This window comes from Coregonus lavaretus, assembly GCF_964263955.1.
Source record: "Coregonus lavaretus genome assembly, chromosome: 2".
Lineage (NCBI taxonomy): Eukaryota > Metazoa > Chordata > Actinopteri > Salmoniformes > Salmonidae > Coregonus > Coregonus lavaretus.
The window spans coordinates 33,712,831-33,726,071 of record NC_139989.1 but is presented as its reverse complement, the minus strand read 5'-3'; the positions used below and the strand labels follow the sequence as shown (position 1 = coordinate 33,726,071).

The 13,241-nt window shown below is 41.1% G+C and overlaps 1 protein-coding gene across 2 annotated transcripts; it reads right to left on the bottom strand.

The window, feature by feature from the left end:
* Window positions 1-6,609: 6,609 nt before the first annotated feature.
* On the bottom strand, window positions 6,610-12,184 carry il2rb (interleukin 2 receptor, beta). Of its 2 annotated transcripts, none has more exons than XM_084181517.1 (10): window positions 12,014-12,184; window positions 10,782-10,867; window positions 10,436-10,556; window positions 10,221-10,305; window positions 9,837-9,930; window positions 9,486-9,622; window positions 8,997-9,174; window positions 8,643-8,745; window positions 8,298-8,370; window positions 6,610-7,646 (listed from the first exon to the last, which is right to left on the bottom strand). In XM_084181517.1, the coding sequence occupies exons 2-10, from the start codon at window positions 10,849-10,851 to the stop codon at window positions 6,918-6,920; spliced, it is 1,590 nt and encodes a 529-aa protein (XP_084037643.1). In that variant the 5' UTR covers window positions 10,852-10,867; window positions 12,014-12,184; the 3' UTR covers window positions 6,610-6,917. The 2 variants fall into 2 exon arrangements, with proteins under 2 accessions (XP_084037643.1, XP_084037644.1); XM_084181518.1 differs by having other exon boundaries at window positions 12,000-12,168.
* Between the last annotated feature and the right edge of the window lie 1,057 nt (window positions 12,185-13,241).

Below are 13,241 nucleotides of genomic sequence, written 5' to 3'. Positions count from 1 at the left end.
TCTTGCTTCACATACTGTCTGTTGTCTGCCCCTCTTTCTTTCCCTCTTTCTCAATTTTTAAGTGCAAAGAAAAATCGAAATGTTCAAGAAAAACATTATTTGTAGCTCAATATGCTTTCATTCAGACTATTGATTCACCTTTCAACTGCAAGCTACTCAACCGTTATCATCTCTTTCTCTGTACCTCTCTTTTTCCGCACTACTCCTAATTTTAATAGAAGAAACTGCACAACGTTCCAAAAACTTTCAGCTGTGAAAACATAATTGTCCCACAAATGTAATGTGTTGAAGGGAGGAGAACTGATAAATCACATATCAAACCATGTTTTAAACTACGTCAATATGCTTTTTGTTTCATTCACTATCCTTCGATTTATTCCAGGCCTACAAGAATAAATTGTACAAAAACACCAGATAAATTATTTCTATTTGGGGATATATTAATGGTGAGATTCCAAATTAAATTATTCAGTTGACATGACCCACAGCTCTTGACCTGTGACCTTCCCTGCAAGTGGTCACATGTTTATACAGTTTGTTCTGACACACCTGGGCCTTAACCACTGACCCCTAGTTGACCTCTCATTTTCTCACCTCATAAAAACCTCCATAACCCTCTCTAGACTTGCTCCTTGTCTTTACTCAACTTAATTGCCCACCAACAACCAGAAGCTAGAGGCTGCATCCCAAATGTAGTGCACTATAAAAGGAACAGGGTACCATTTGTGACGTAGTCAGAACTAATTCTTTTTATGAGGTGGCAAACATTATTTGATCTTGTGTCTGTGTGTTTGTTCTTTGGAGTGTCTACCTAAACATGGACATCAATGCAGTAGTTCATATGGTTGTGGCATTCAACAAACTTGAGTAAGAGTTTTGCTGAAATATAAAGATTTGTTTCTGTTTCATATCTAGGACTATGGATTATGAATGTATGTTTACCTACGAGTAGCCTTCTCTTGTCCAAGATCCCCTGACATCCCAAAGTAATAACCTGTGGTTCAATGGGTTACAGTTTGAAATGACCCCCCTGTCAATCATACAATGATGTGCATGCAAAGAGAAAATAACAGGCTGCACAAGAACTCACTACTGCAATGGTCCATGTTACAAAGTGGCTCAGTGACTCATGTTTGCATTTAAATGTGAAAAAAAACAACAGTCAGCATGTTCTTCACAAAGAGGGCAACTGATGCTACTAAGACAGATGTCTGTGTCAGGGGAGAAGCTCCAGGTGGTATCTGTTTTTAAGTACGTTGGCATCATACTTGATTCCAACCTCTCTTTCAAAAAGCAGGTGAAAAAGGTAACTCAAATATCAAAATTCAACCTAGCTAATTTCCGATACATACGAAATTGTTTGACTACACTTAGTACTTTTGTCAAACAGAAAACCCATGGCAGCAGATCCACAAGGTCTGCCATGAGAAGTGACTGTATAATTCCCTTAATTAAGGAAAAGCACCTTTAGTCAAACTGCTTTCCCTGTGAGTTTCCCATGTCTGGAACACACTACCATCAGACTGCACCACCTATCGCACGTTCACAAAAAAACAGAAAGACATGTATAAAGAACAATCAGACTTGTGAACATAATCCTTAGCTATGTATTGCCGCTTTCCATGTTATCTGTTGTCTATAGCTTGTTTGTTGCTTTTTGTGCTATTCCTCTGTCTGTCTGAATGCTACGTGTTGCTTGTCATATGTTGCTCTGCATGTGCTCACTGCTCATTGTTTGTCTGTATTGTAATTGTTTTTAATAACCTGCCCAGGGACTGCGGTTGAAAATTAGCCGGCTGGCTAAAACCGGCACTTTTACTGAAACGTTGATTAATGTGCACTGTCACTGTAAAAATAAACTAATTAAAGTAAAGTAAAGTAAAGTAAAGTAAAAGTCTGTATATAATGCCAGGCATAAGAAGGTACATGAGAAACATCTAATTTTATATGGCTTTTATTTCAAGTCCACCACACAATCTGGAATGAATGGGAAATTAAATGGAACTTCGGAACACTATCCACATTTGTCCCTGGTTATCCCGATTGCCTCAAATACAAGTGATTCCATATGTTCCCTCCCTCTCATTTAGGCTTGTCTGTATCTTGGTAATGATTACAGTGTCGTCGCCCCTTTCCTCCGGGCTCTGTTTCTAATCCACACAAATAAAGAGGACAGACACACTCGACTTGGCCCCACATCCTCCGATTCCAGGGTGGACCCGTTCCAAGACAAGCTCAGCTTTTGTAGAATTACTGTTTTTTCATTTCCCTTTCTCTCTCTCTCCCTCTCCCTCTCTCCCTTTCTCTCCATCTCCCTCTCCCTCTCTCTCTCTCTCTCCCTTTCTCTCTCTCTCTCTCTCCCTTTCTCTCTCTCTCTCTCTCTCTCTCTCTCTCTCTCTCTCTCTCTCTCTCTCTCTCTCTCTCTCTCTCTCTCTCCCTTTCTCTCTCTCTCTCTCTCTTTTTCTCTCTCTCGCTCTCTCGCTCTCTCTCTCTCTCTTTTTCTCTCTCTCGCTCTCTCTCTCTCTCTTATTGTAGCTTCATCACCCATTTGAGCACAAACTGAGGAGGAGGGCGACAGGCAGACAGGCAGGCAGGCAGGCAGGGGATCCTCAAACAGACAGAGACTCACACGAGACAAAACCAAGAAGGCGCTCCGTTGTCCGGGCACTTATTCTCTGCAGATGGAGGTACCAGTCTTATACAAGTGCAATGTTAGGACTTATGGCTGAAGAAAATATCAATGGAGAATTCAATGGAGAATTCAGTGGAGAATTCAGTGGAGAATTCAGTGGAGAATTCAATGGAGAATTCTTCCTGAATTCATATGGTGAACAGATGGAAAATGATACAAACTCTACAGAAAAAAAGGTAGTAAGACAACTTATATGCAGCCAAGTTCACAGTGACCTTCTGCTTTCGAGATTGATGTGGGAGTCTTATTTAGTTATGACTTTCAGTTGTCTTGTATCTCTATTCATTTGATCACTTGATACCACCTCTTGTCTTATCATTTCTCTTTGAATACATTAATTCTTCTTAGTTATAGAGAAGTCGTAGCATAATACACGGGAGTATGAAAACTTTTTGTGAGCTGAAAAGGTCAGGGAATCCACTGTTGATTTACCAGTGGTGTGAACTCTTCGAAGATGTCATACCATATAGGCTCTGTGGTGTTGGCTTGTCATAACAGCCTTACGGTTATGGTTATAAAACTGTAGGGCTCCTCCCATTCTAGTCTTTGGAGTTTAAAGGGGCAATCTGCATTTCAAACAATAACAAAGCAGTGCACCCTAACACTGTGTATGTAAATAGCTGAGGGATGGGGCTGGAGAAATGTAACCACTATAAAATGCATAGACAGAGCTATGGATGCAAGGACTGACAATCCATGAGATCAAAATTATGGTTTTAACCATGTTCTGAGGCATATTCAGTGTTTCTTTACAATTACATTGTTCACAAACATTGAAGAAGAACAAGCTTATATTTTGGGTTTTGGTGTGGTAAGACAGTTGAACTAAGCTCATAAGATATTTGTAAATTATATTCTTCAAGAATCAATGGGTATATATCATTAATCTAAAGGTCAAAATGTATGTAACAACTGCAGATTGCCCTTTTAAGGTAAGCTAATCAGTGTTTTAGGTCTGTTTTTGTTTCCTTGGCTGTACATTACAAGGCAGAGTATGTATTGCGTGGTATTTATTCTATTGCCACCTGGTGGTAAAAAGCTGACCCCATACTAAAACTTTAAAGGCCCAGTGCAGACAAAATTCAGTTTTTCCTGTGTTTTGTATCACAACAGCTGATGAAACTAACACTGTAAAAGTGTGAAAAATGTATTAGTGTTATTTCCTGATAGTTGCTGGTTGGAAATACAATCTGCACAGGACCTTCTAAGCAGCAGGTTTGCATGGGTGGGAGCTTTGGCTTTCCATGGTGAAATCACCATGCGGTAAATTGGTTAGTAGACCACTAACAAAGAGAGTTCCAAACGTCTGTGCCAATAACAGCTAGTTTTAAGTTTTCCCCTCCTTACTCAGACCACTACCAGACAATCCTAGCAAAATTATTGTCCGGAAATGCAGCTCTTACTCGGGTTCTGCTGTGGGGCAGTGGTTCCACAGCCTTTCCTCTACACAGAGCCAGGTTTTCCTGTGTCTACCCTTGTCAATGGCAAGGCTGTGCTCACTGAGCCTGTACTTTGTTTTTGTAACCATGGTTGAATAAAATTTGATTTGGATTTGATTAGAATAGTTTGCCATGGTGTACTGTCCATTTAGGGCCAGATAGCAATGCATTTTGCTTTGTGCTTGTGTTTCCCCATAGGTAATGTAGTTTTGTTTTGACTGTGTTGTAATTTGTTTTATTCTGATTGATTGGATGTTCTGGTCCTGAGGCTTCAGTGTGTTAGTAGAACAGGTTTGTGAACTCAGCCCCAGGACAAGCTGGATGAGGGGACTTTTCTTTGCTCAGCTCTTGGCATTGCAGGGCTTGGTAATGGTATGAGAGGGGGTCACTGTATTTTAGATGTTTCAAAAACTTAATTGCTCTTTTTGAGTTTTTATTATCAGTGGATATTGGCCTAATTCTGCCTTACATGCATTGTTTGTAGATTTCCTCTGGACATGTAGGGGAATCCTACAGAACTCTGCAAGAAGGGTTTCAATGGGGTGATTGTCCTATTGGGTGAAATCTTGTTTTGCAAGTGGACCCCACACCTCGCTGCCATAAAGTGCAATTGGTTCAATGACATATTCAATTAGCTTTAGCCACATTTTAATAGGTATTTAAAATGTGGTATTAGGTATTTCAATTTGAATTAGCTTTTCATCATAGCAGTGCCTTGTAACAAGTAAAACAACTTTTTCAAGAGAGCGAATGTCAGCGGTGGCGACATTGTTTCACAGTTAAATGTCAGACCACATACCAATACACACACTCACTCACACACCTGACAGGACATGTTTACACACAAACAGACCTAATTTCACACCCCAACTTTTGTAAGCCACAACCACCCTTAGATCGGTACACAAATACACTCTCAAATCAGAACCCCTTCCCCACACAACTCACAGGCCCACACACACACACGCACACACAAACACGCACACATACACATAAACACATACATACACACCAGTGGAGGCTCCTTAGAGGACGAAAGGGAGGACCATCCTCCTCAGTGAATTTCATTTTTAAAAATGGTAAAACATTTCAAAAGTTATATTTTTTAATAAAACTATACTAAATATATTCATGTCACCAAATAATAGATTAAAACAGATTTGTGTTGCAATGAAAGTCTACAATAGCCTCAACAGAACTCTGTAGGGTAGCACCATCGTGTAGCCGGAGGACAGCTAGCTTCCATCCTCCTCTGGGTACATTGACTTCAATACAAAACCTAGGAGGCTCATAGTCCTCACCCCCTTCCATAGACTTACACAGTAATTGTGACAACTTCTGGAGGATGTCCTCCAACCTATCAGAGCTCTTGCAGCATCAACTGACATGTTGTCCACCCAATCAAAGGATCAGATAATTAATTTAGTACTGAAAGCATAAGCTACAGCTAGCTAAAACTGCAGTGCATAAAATGTGGTGAGTAGTTGACTCAAAGAGAGACAAAGACAATAGTTGAACAGTTTTGAACAAATTAATTTATTCCAAAATGAAGAAGCAAGAGAGATAGAGAGAGATTGTCATTGTTTTTTCACTTTCAGTTTCACTTACTTAGCTAGCAAATGCAGCTAGCTAGTTTAGCCTACTCAAACACCCTGCTCAAACAGAGGGATGCTATGTTAGCTAGCTAGCTATGACTATCCAACTCAACATTGGAACACTTCGAATTCAAGGTAAGCTTTTGGTTTTTACAAATGTATTGCCACTGGGGCCCACCGGTGTAAGTTATAAACTGCTTACTGACTGTACACTGTAATGTTACTGCATGATTGTAGCGGGTTAACTAATGTATTAGCTAGTTATGTTAGCTATGTTGACTATGACGTTACTTTAGCTAATATGGTGACAATGATGTAGGCTGTGTGTAGCGGTTATGATATGGTTTGGCTTGGAAAGGTTTTTTCACCTGGTCACATCCAGCTGATGTGTTGTGCATTGAAGACCAAAAGCGAAGGGAAAAGGAGATAGGATGCGAGCGCATAGATGCAAGAAGGAATACAACGTGGCTGCTATGAAAGTGAACTGTGTTTACACGTGATCATGGGTGTATTCATTCCGCCGATTCTGTTAAAAAATGGTTCTTAAACGGAAGCAAACGGAACAAAACGTGGATAAAAATACCTGAATTTGTCCAATAGAAACTCTCATTTGCACCTGTTGGACTAATGACTACACCCTAGATCAGCTAGAGGCAGGCAAGAGTGTGCAAGGCGGGATTGAATGTGTCACTGTCTGTCAATGTGTCACTGTCTGTCTCTCGACCTGTGTGCACATACGTTGTAAACTTTCATTCATAGGCTAGGTTGTAACAACCTCATGATGGGTATAGGGAAAATGTGCGTATCATGTAGTAGCCTAAACCTATCGCTGTTACATTGAACTGGGTGAATGGAATATGAATGACAGTTACCCACTTCTCTTCTGTCAGAGGTTTTATTCAGGTCTTCATTCAAACAAGCTGTCAGTGAACGCATTTAAAAACAAATACAACTAGCAGCACTAACTATCTGAGATAAAGTAACAATGCATTGGCAAACCTGCTGCCTCAATAGTAATACAAGTAATATACAAAATGTATATAAAATACGAATAAGCTACATATTTAGAACTCTACAATACTTTCCATGTAAAAAAATGTACCTGCATTATCTGAGCCTTGTGTCATAGTTTGCACAAAGAGTAAGTTCAACAGCTTAACTAAAATATAAATTGAGTGACAAATGGTTTGTTCAAATAGACTTGTTGCTGTAGGTATTCTGCAGCTCTTTAATGGTCAAATAGCCACTACAACTGGGTTCCACTGTCATTGAGGAGGATCTGCCTAGAGCAGCTTCTACTGGCCCCGCATTGTAACTGCCACTAGGCGCCATGGCAGAGTTTGACTCAGGATTATGAAGGGGGAGTTGGGGGAGACTCAGGGGATGGTGAGGGCCTGGAGGGATACGAGCAGGCAGGGAGACTGGTAGGACAAGAGGAGGGGGTGAATGATGGTCAACTGGAACCACAACCCTTTCCTTCTTACCCTTTCCTTCCTCCATCACCTGGTCCTCCCCCTCTACACCCTCCATGCCGAACCCAGAGTCTGGGCTCTGGGGCTCCCTCTGCAGCCGACAGAGACGCTCTAGGCGTTCATAGGAGGAGGAGGTGATGATGGTGGCGGAGAGGGAGCTGTGGTCCCCCGTGTAGATGAAGTAGACGGGGCAAGACTCGATGTGGAGGCCGCTGGGGTAGTTGTGGTAGAAGTTGCCGATGTTGGAGAAGTAGGAGGACTGGCCGCTGCTGTTCCAGCCATCAGAGGGGGTGTTGGGGTCAGAGTGTAGGAGGAAGGCCGCGGTGGTGGAGCTGGTGGAGTCGGTGACGTCCCAGACGTCTGTTCCAGACACCTCCACGGGGGAGATGTCCTCGCCGGGCTGGGCGGTGATGAAGGACTCTGGAGAAAACAAGGGGCTCAGCCATTTCTGCATGGGGATGGCCAGAGACACACGTCAGTATACGCAGCACTGTACAGTGTTACAGTTATTGGTGAAATTGAATGTTATGCTGAGACTTAGGCAAAATGACAAAGGATAACTATTTTACTGCATCTACACTGGCGAGTTTAGAAAGTCACTGCAAGATCAGTGTGTGTGTGTCTGTGTGCTTATTCGTAAGTCTAAAATGAGTGCATATGTGAGTTTATTGGTGTGTTAATGTGTGCGTGTGGTAGAGAGAGCGTGTCTATGTCTGCATCTAACTGTTACTGCAAGGAATTCAAAACAACAGAGAAACCACACCAAAGAGCCTGTGCTCATGACTAATGTTTCCCTTGGGTTTTTACTGTGGCTGGGCACTTTCCTTTTACTGGCAACTAAAGAGACTGTTCCCAAACTATAAGCATCAAATGTAAGTAAGTAGTAAGTAAAGTTAAATAAGGACATAAATGCGGACATATCCACTCAACCAGGTTCCAGAATATTATATTAGGCCGTCCACTAGGTTTTCATATCAAGAAAACAAGAAAACAATTTTTTCATTCTGTTGCCACGCTAGTGAATAAAGCCACATAAACATAATTGTATTGGTTCAACAGGTTTCAAGTTTAGCAGGAAGTTGGAGTATTTTCCAGGTACCTGAAAGTTTCCAGCGTGGACAGAGTTAAGTGGCTGGAAGTACTTGGCAGGGTCAGGCACATACTGGTGTTTCCTGTAGAGCACCAAAACAACATGGATTTTAATAAGCCATCTTGGGTCTGTCCCAGAATTAACTTGACACTACATACCCAAACAGACCTAAGGTCCTGACTGCAAATTCTGCTTCATATTGGATTATGTAACCAATGATAAAATCAAGTCGATGTCATCAACATGACACAAGACCAAATTAACTCACTGAGCCAAAGTTCGTAGGTGTCACTCCTGATCTGACCCAACAATCCATACATGCATGCATATAATCCACCTTTACGCATTACTCACCTATTGTTTGTTTGGTTTTTGTAGAAGACTAGCAACATGACAACGATGAGAGTGAAAAACGCACTACTCAACACCAGCCACAAAGTCAGGTCCGGGGAATTCACTGAAACACCAGAGAACGGGAGTACGGTTGGAATATAGGTCTCAGAAATGCTTCTGGGTGCATTTAATGCATTTAACACAGGTCATTAACACAATTTTGTAGACCAGCAAATGAGTTTTATTCCTGTATGGGCCACATGAACTTCACTATGCACCGACTGTCAGTTTCTCTGGATAGGATAGAGAGTCGTCTACATGACTGAACATATAGTAGATGTAAGGTTTTAGTTTGTGGCATGGCATCAAACGTACCAAAGGTTGGTGAGACCTCGCCCTCTGATGTCCAGGAGGCAGTTGGGCTCCAGTCACTCCAATGGGTAGAGACGGGTTGGGTCGGCTTGACTCTCACCCTGATGTGATGAATCCCACTCTCCTCCACACCCAGCACCATCAACAGTTCTTGCTTAAGTCTGGTCAAACTCTGGGCTTCCTTACAGAGACAGACAGATAGACAAACATAAGCATAATCACTACAAAGCTACAAGACTGTCTCAAACTATTTAGGCTGAAATCTTGATTTGAGATGAGTGTGTGTAACTCAAATGTACACACATCATGCTTTGATATCTATGGAAGTGAAGAATCAGCCCAAAATCACAGCTATATACTCAGGCACCGGTATTATGCATGACTACCCACTAATCATATTCACTATAACTCATTCAGCAGGAATACTGCGTGTTCAGCCAATACCACACACTTTTACACCCACCCACACAATGTTTTGTCTGTCTCACTCACCCTCCATAGCTGGTCTTCCCTCTTCACCTTCACCTGGAACTCATATTCAAAGATCTTCTTAGACAGCGGACTACCAGCACTCCAGGTGGCATTAGTCCCATTGATGATGACCGGGATACCGGGAGGATGCATCTTAACTGTAAGGAAACAGAGGGAGATGTCACAGTCATCTAATATCATGAAGTGGAAGTATAGAGGAAGCGATTTGGTGAACTAAGGTCAGGTGATGGGTAACCTTGTCTGAAGACTTAATCATATTGTCATTTAGCAGCTGCTTCCCAAAGCAACGTTTACATTGATAGTGGTACATACATTCAGTATACTCGCAGGTACACTAGAGTGGACACTCACTGTGGTTGATAGGTGTGTATTTTAGGAGGTTTACCACCTCAGACCCGTTACACTCCACCTTAATGCTGGGGAGGTGCTCGGCTGAACTGAAATACTGTAGAGAAACACAGTCCGAAAACAGATTGCATGTTTAATAAAGTAAGAACTCTTTGCATCTGTTCTATATTCATGGAGAAGAATTCTAAGGAAAGATAACTTGAATTCTCATTTTCACAAGACGTTTTATGAAAATATATTTCACATGATATATTTAGTTTACTTTTGAAAAATAAAATAGGAATCGATAGATTTATAGAAAACAATGAAAATGATATGTACAATAACATATATATTGAAAATAACATACTGTATATCATTCTGATTCTGATATCAGTAAAAACTTACATGGCTCGCAAAGACAAAACTGCAGCCTCTGAAAGAATGACCTTGCCCCGGCCTATCCAAGGGTTTGAGATCGCAACTACTCTGGCTATACAAAACAAAATAAATGAAAAGTAAAACTCTCCATATTACACAGGGATGCATTTATACCTCAAAACACAATGCTGTCATTTTCTGTATTGCAGTAATAATAAAGACAAACAAAAAATATTCCTTACAAAGGATTGCCATTATGTTGTTCTCTTGTACCGAGGAGCTGGCAGGCCACGTCTGGATCTATTCCCGAGCTGTTCCACATACAGGTGATGTTGTTGATGTAGTCATTCACACAAAACAGTCCTTGGAGGGAAAGACAGCAAAGGCAAACCAAAAAGAGTATTACTGTATAGTAACACATCATTTTAAAATCCACAAACTCACCAACTTCACAAATCTGACTTACAATTTTTGGGGAAATAAATTCTATCAATAAATGGTGTTTCTCCACAAGGTGCAAGTACTGTTTGGTTTTCACAGATCTTATCTGAATGAGTAGGCTGAGAGTAACATGAAGTCACTAGTTACCTTGGATGTTGTGAATGAAGCCTGGTGCCACAGAGAGCAGGAACAGCAGGTGAAGCATGGACCACATCATTGCCACCACTGTCTAACTGGAAACCAAAAGGTTACATAGATGAAGAAAAGAAGATGAAGAAATTGTCTTGGCCATTACCACCACTGTTTAAATGTAAAACAACGAAGAGGAAAAGGAAAGATGAAGAGGCTTTTATAACAGAGCATGGGCAACACCAGAAACATTTAGACAGTCACAATCCTGAATAACAGTTACATAGAACAGCAGTAGACACATGACACTGATAAGGGATGTCCTGACTTGATTGTGTACCACATGGAAATCTTTCCGTCACAGGCCCAATACCATTATTACCCACTGTCATCACCTTTGTCAATAGTACATTAAGAGTTTTGGTTGGCACTTAAATGCAGCAGCGGAAGCGATACCTGTACAGAATACACATTCATCCATTGACTGCTGCATACTGCATGACCTAATGTTGAACTCTCAATGAGAAAACCTTTTGTACCTATAGTAATTGTATATGCCTATACTATATTTTGGGGCATATTCGGTTACTGTAACCCAGCTGATAATATATTTAGTTAACACAAAATAAAAGTGTGTATGTGTAATAAAAGTGTGTCATCCTAACTTGAGACTTGTCTATTGTTAGTGGTTTCACAGACACCATACATCTGGCATCTCAAATCAGCGGGAAGTCCATAACACTAATTAAACTACTTCCACCGAAAGTGCAGATGCATGTCATTATAACACACACAGTTAACATAAAGCAAAACTACTCGCTGAGGGACTGCAATACAACAAACACGGAGAGTAAACTTAACCACTTGTCTCCCCTGAATAGGCTTATGTTCTAGTTTGTTTGCACCAATACACTGCTAAAAAACTAGACCGTCTAAAGACTTTCAAATTAGGGTTAAGTGCCTTGCTCAAGGGCACATCAACAGATTTTTCACCTTGTTGGCTCAGGTATTTGAACCAGCAACCTTTTCGTTACTGGCTCAACACTCTAACCGCTACGCTACCTACCGCCCTAAGGATTAGTTTTAAATGACTACATTCACTGATGTGGCTGACACTTAGATGATAACAAGAATGATGCAGTGATAATGACAATTTTGCTATTTTTTTATAAAATTGAAATCTAAGTTGAATCTTACAGAGAGTACGTGCTCATGCAAAAAAAATAGGTACTCTACCTCTTCAGACTTACCCTCTTAGTCAGGGTCGAAGAGTCAGCACAGTCCTCATTCTGTTCTCCTACTTTCTTTGCTCTGTTTTGACTATTTTACTTTTGCAGATGCTCTCTCCTCGCTGTCTCCTTTGTCTCAGGTAGGTCTCTCCCTTTGTGAATGTCTCTCTCTGTGTGTGTCTCTCCCTTTGTGACAGTCTCTCTCTGCGCCTCTATCGCTCTCTCTCTCTCTGACTCTCTCTCTACCTCTTTCTCTTTCTCCCTCTCGATTGAAGTGCCCAATGACATTTCATGGTGTCACACGTAACCACAACCTCTCGCTAAGGCTGACATTTGCCTTTTTCTTGCAGGAAGCCACACAGAACACTGAAGATAGAAAAAAAAAACAGTATAATTACCATTCTACTACAAAGGTGTTTATCAACCCTGGTCCTGTTTTTGCCCTAGCACTCACACACCTGATTCAAATTAAAGGCTTAATGATGAGTTGATTAGCTCAATCAAGTGCATTAGTGCTTGGTCCAAAACAAAAATGTGCAGCCCTTCCTAGGACCAGGATTGAGAAACACTGCTCTAAAACACATACTCTACAAGCAAACCCATTAGGCCCCTGGGCCCCTTCATGTGTTAAGGTATAAATAGTGAATACACCGCATCCTGTTTCAGTCGAGCACCAGTAAAGTAGGCTAGAACAGAGATGCACGTTCACACTGACATGTCGGGTGGTTTCACAAATTGAAGCACCAGATTGGCAGAGTAAAGCCTCGATCACAACAACAGCGTCATTGCATTTTGGTACACCAGATGTACATTCATGTCCAATGGAACAATGCGTTTTCCTTGCAGCATTGCGTTGGAGAGGCAGTTGCAGTGCGTTCTGTGTGGTGCATACGTTGGATTTATCGAACTTATGCGTCAAACTGTATGCGTAGACGTCTTGACAGAAATGGTAGCAGAAGGTGAATGTTGAACTTTTCTTGCACACATATCCAGATGATGCTGCGTACCATTTTGCGCAATGACGCAGTCTGTGTGATCAAGGCATAAGGTGAATACACTACATTTTGACAAATGTTAGAATAATGGTTTTCCAATATACAGTTGAAGTCGGAAGTTTACATACACCTTAGCCAAATACATTTAAACTCAGTTTTTCACAATTCTTGACATTTAATCCTAGTAAAAGTTCCCTGTCGTAGGTCAGTTAGGATCACCACTATATTTTAAGAATGTGAAATGTCAGAATAAT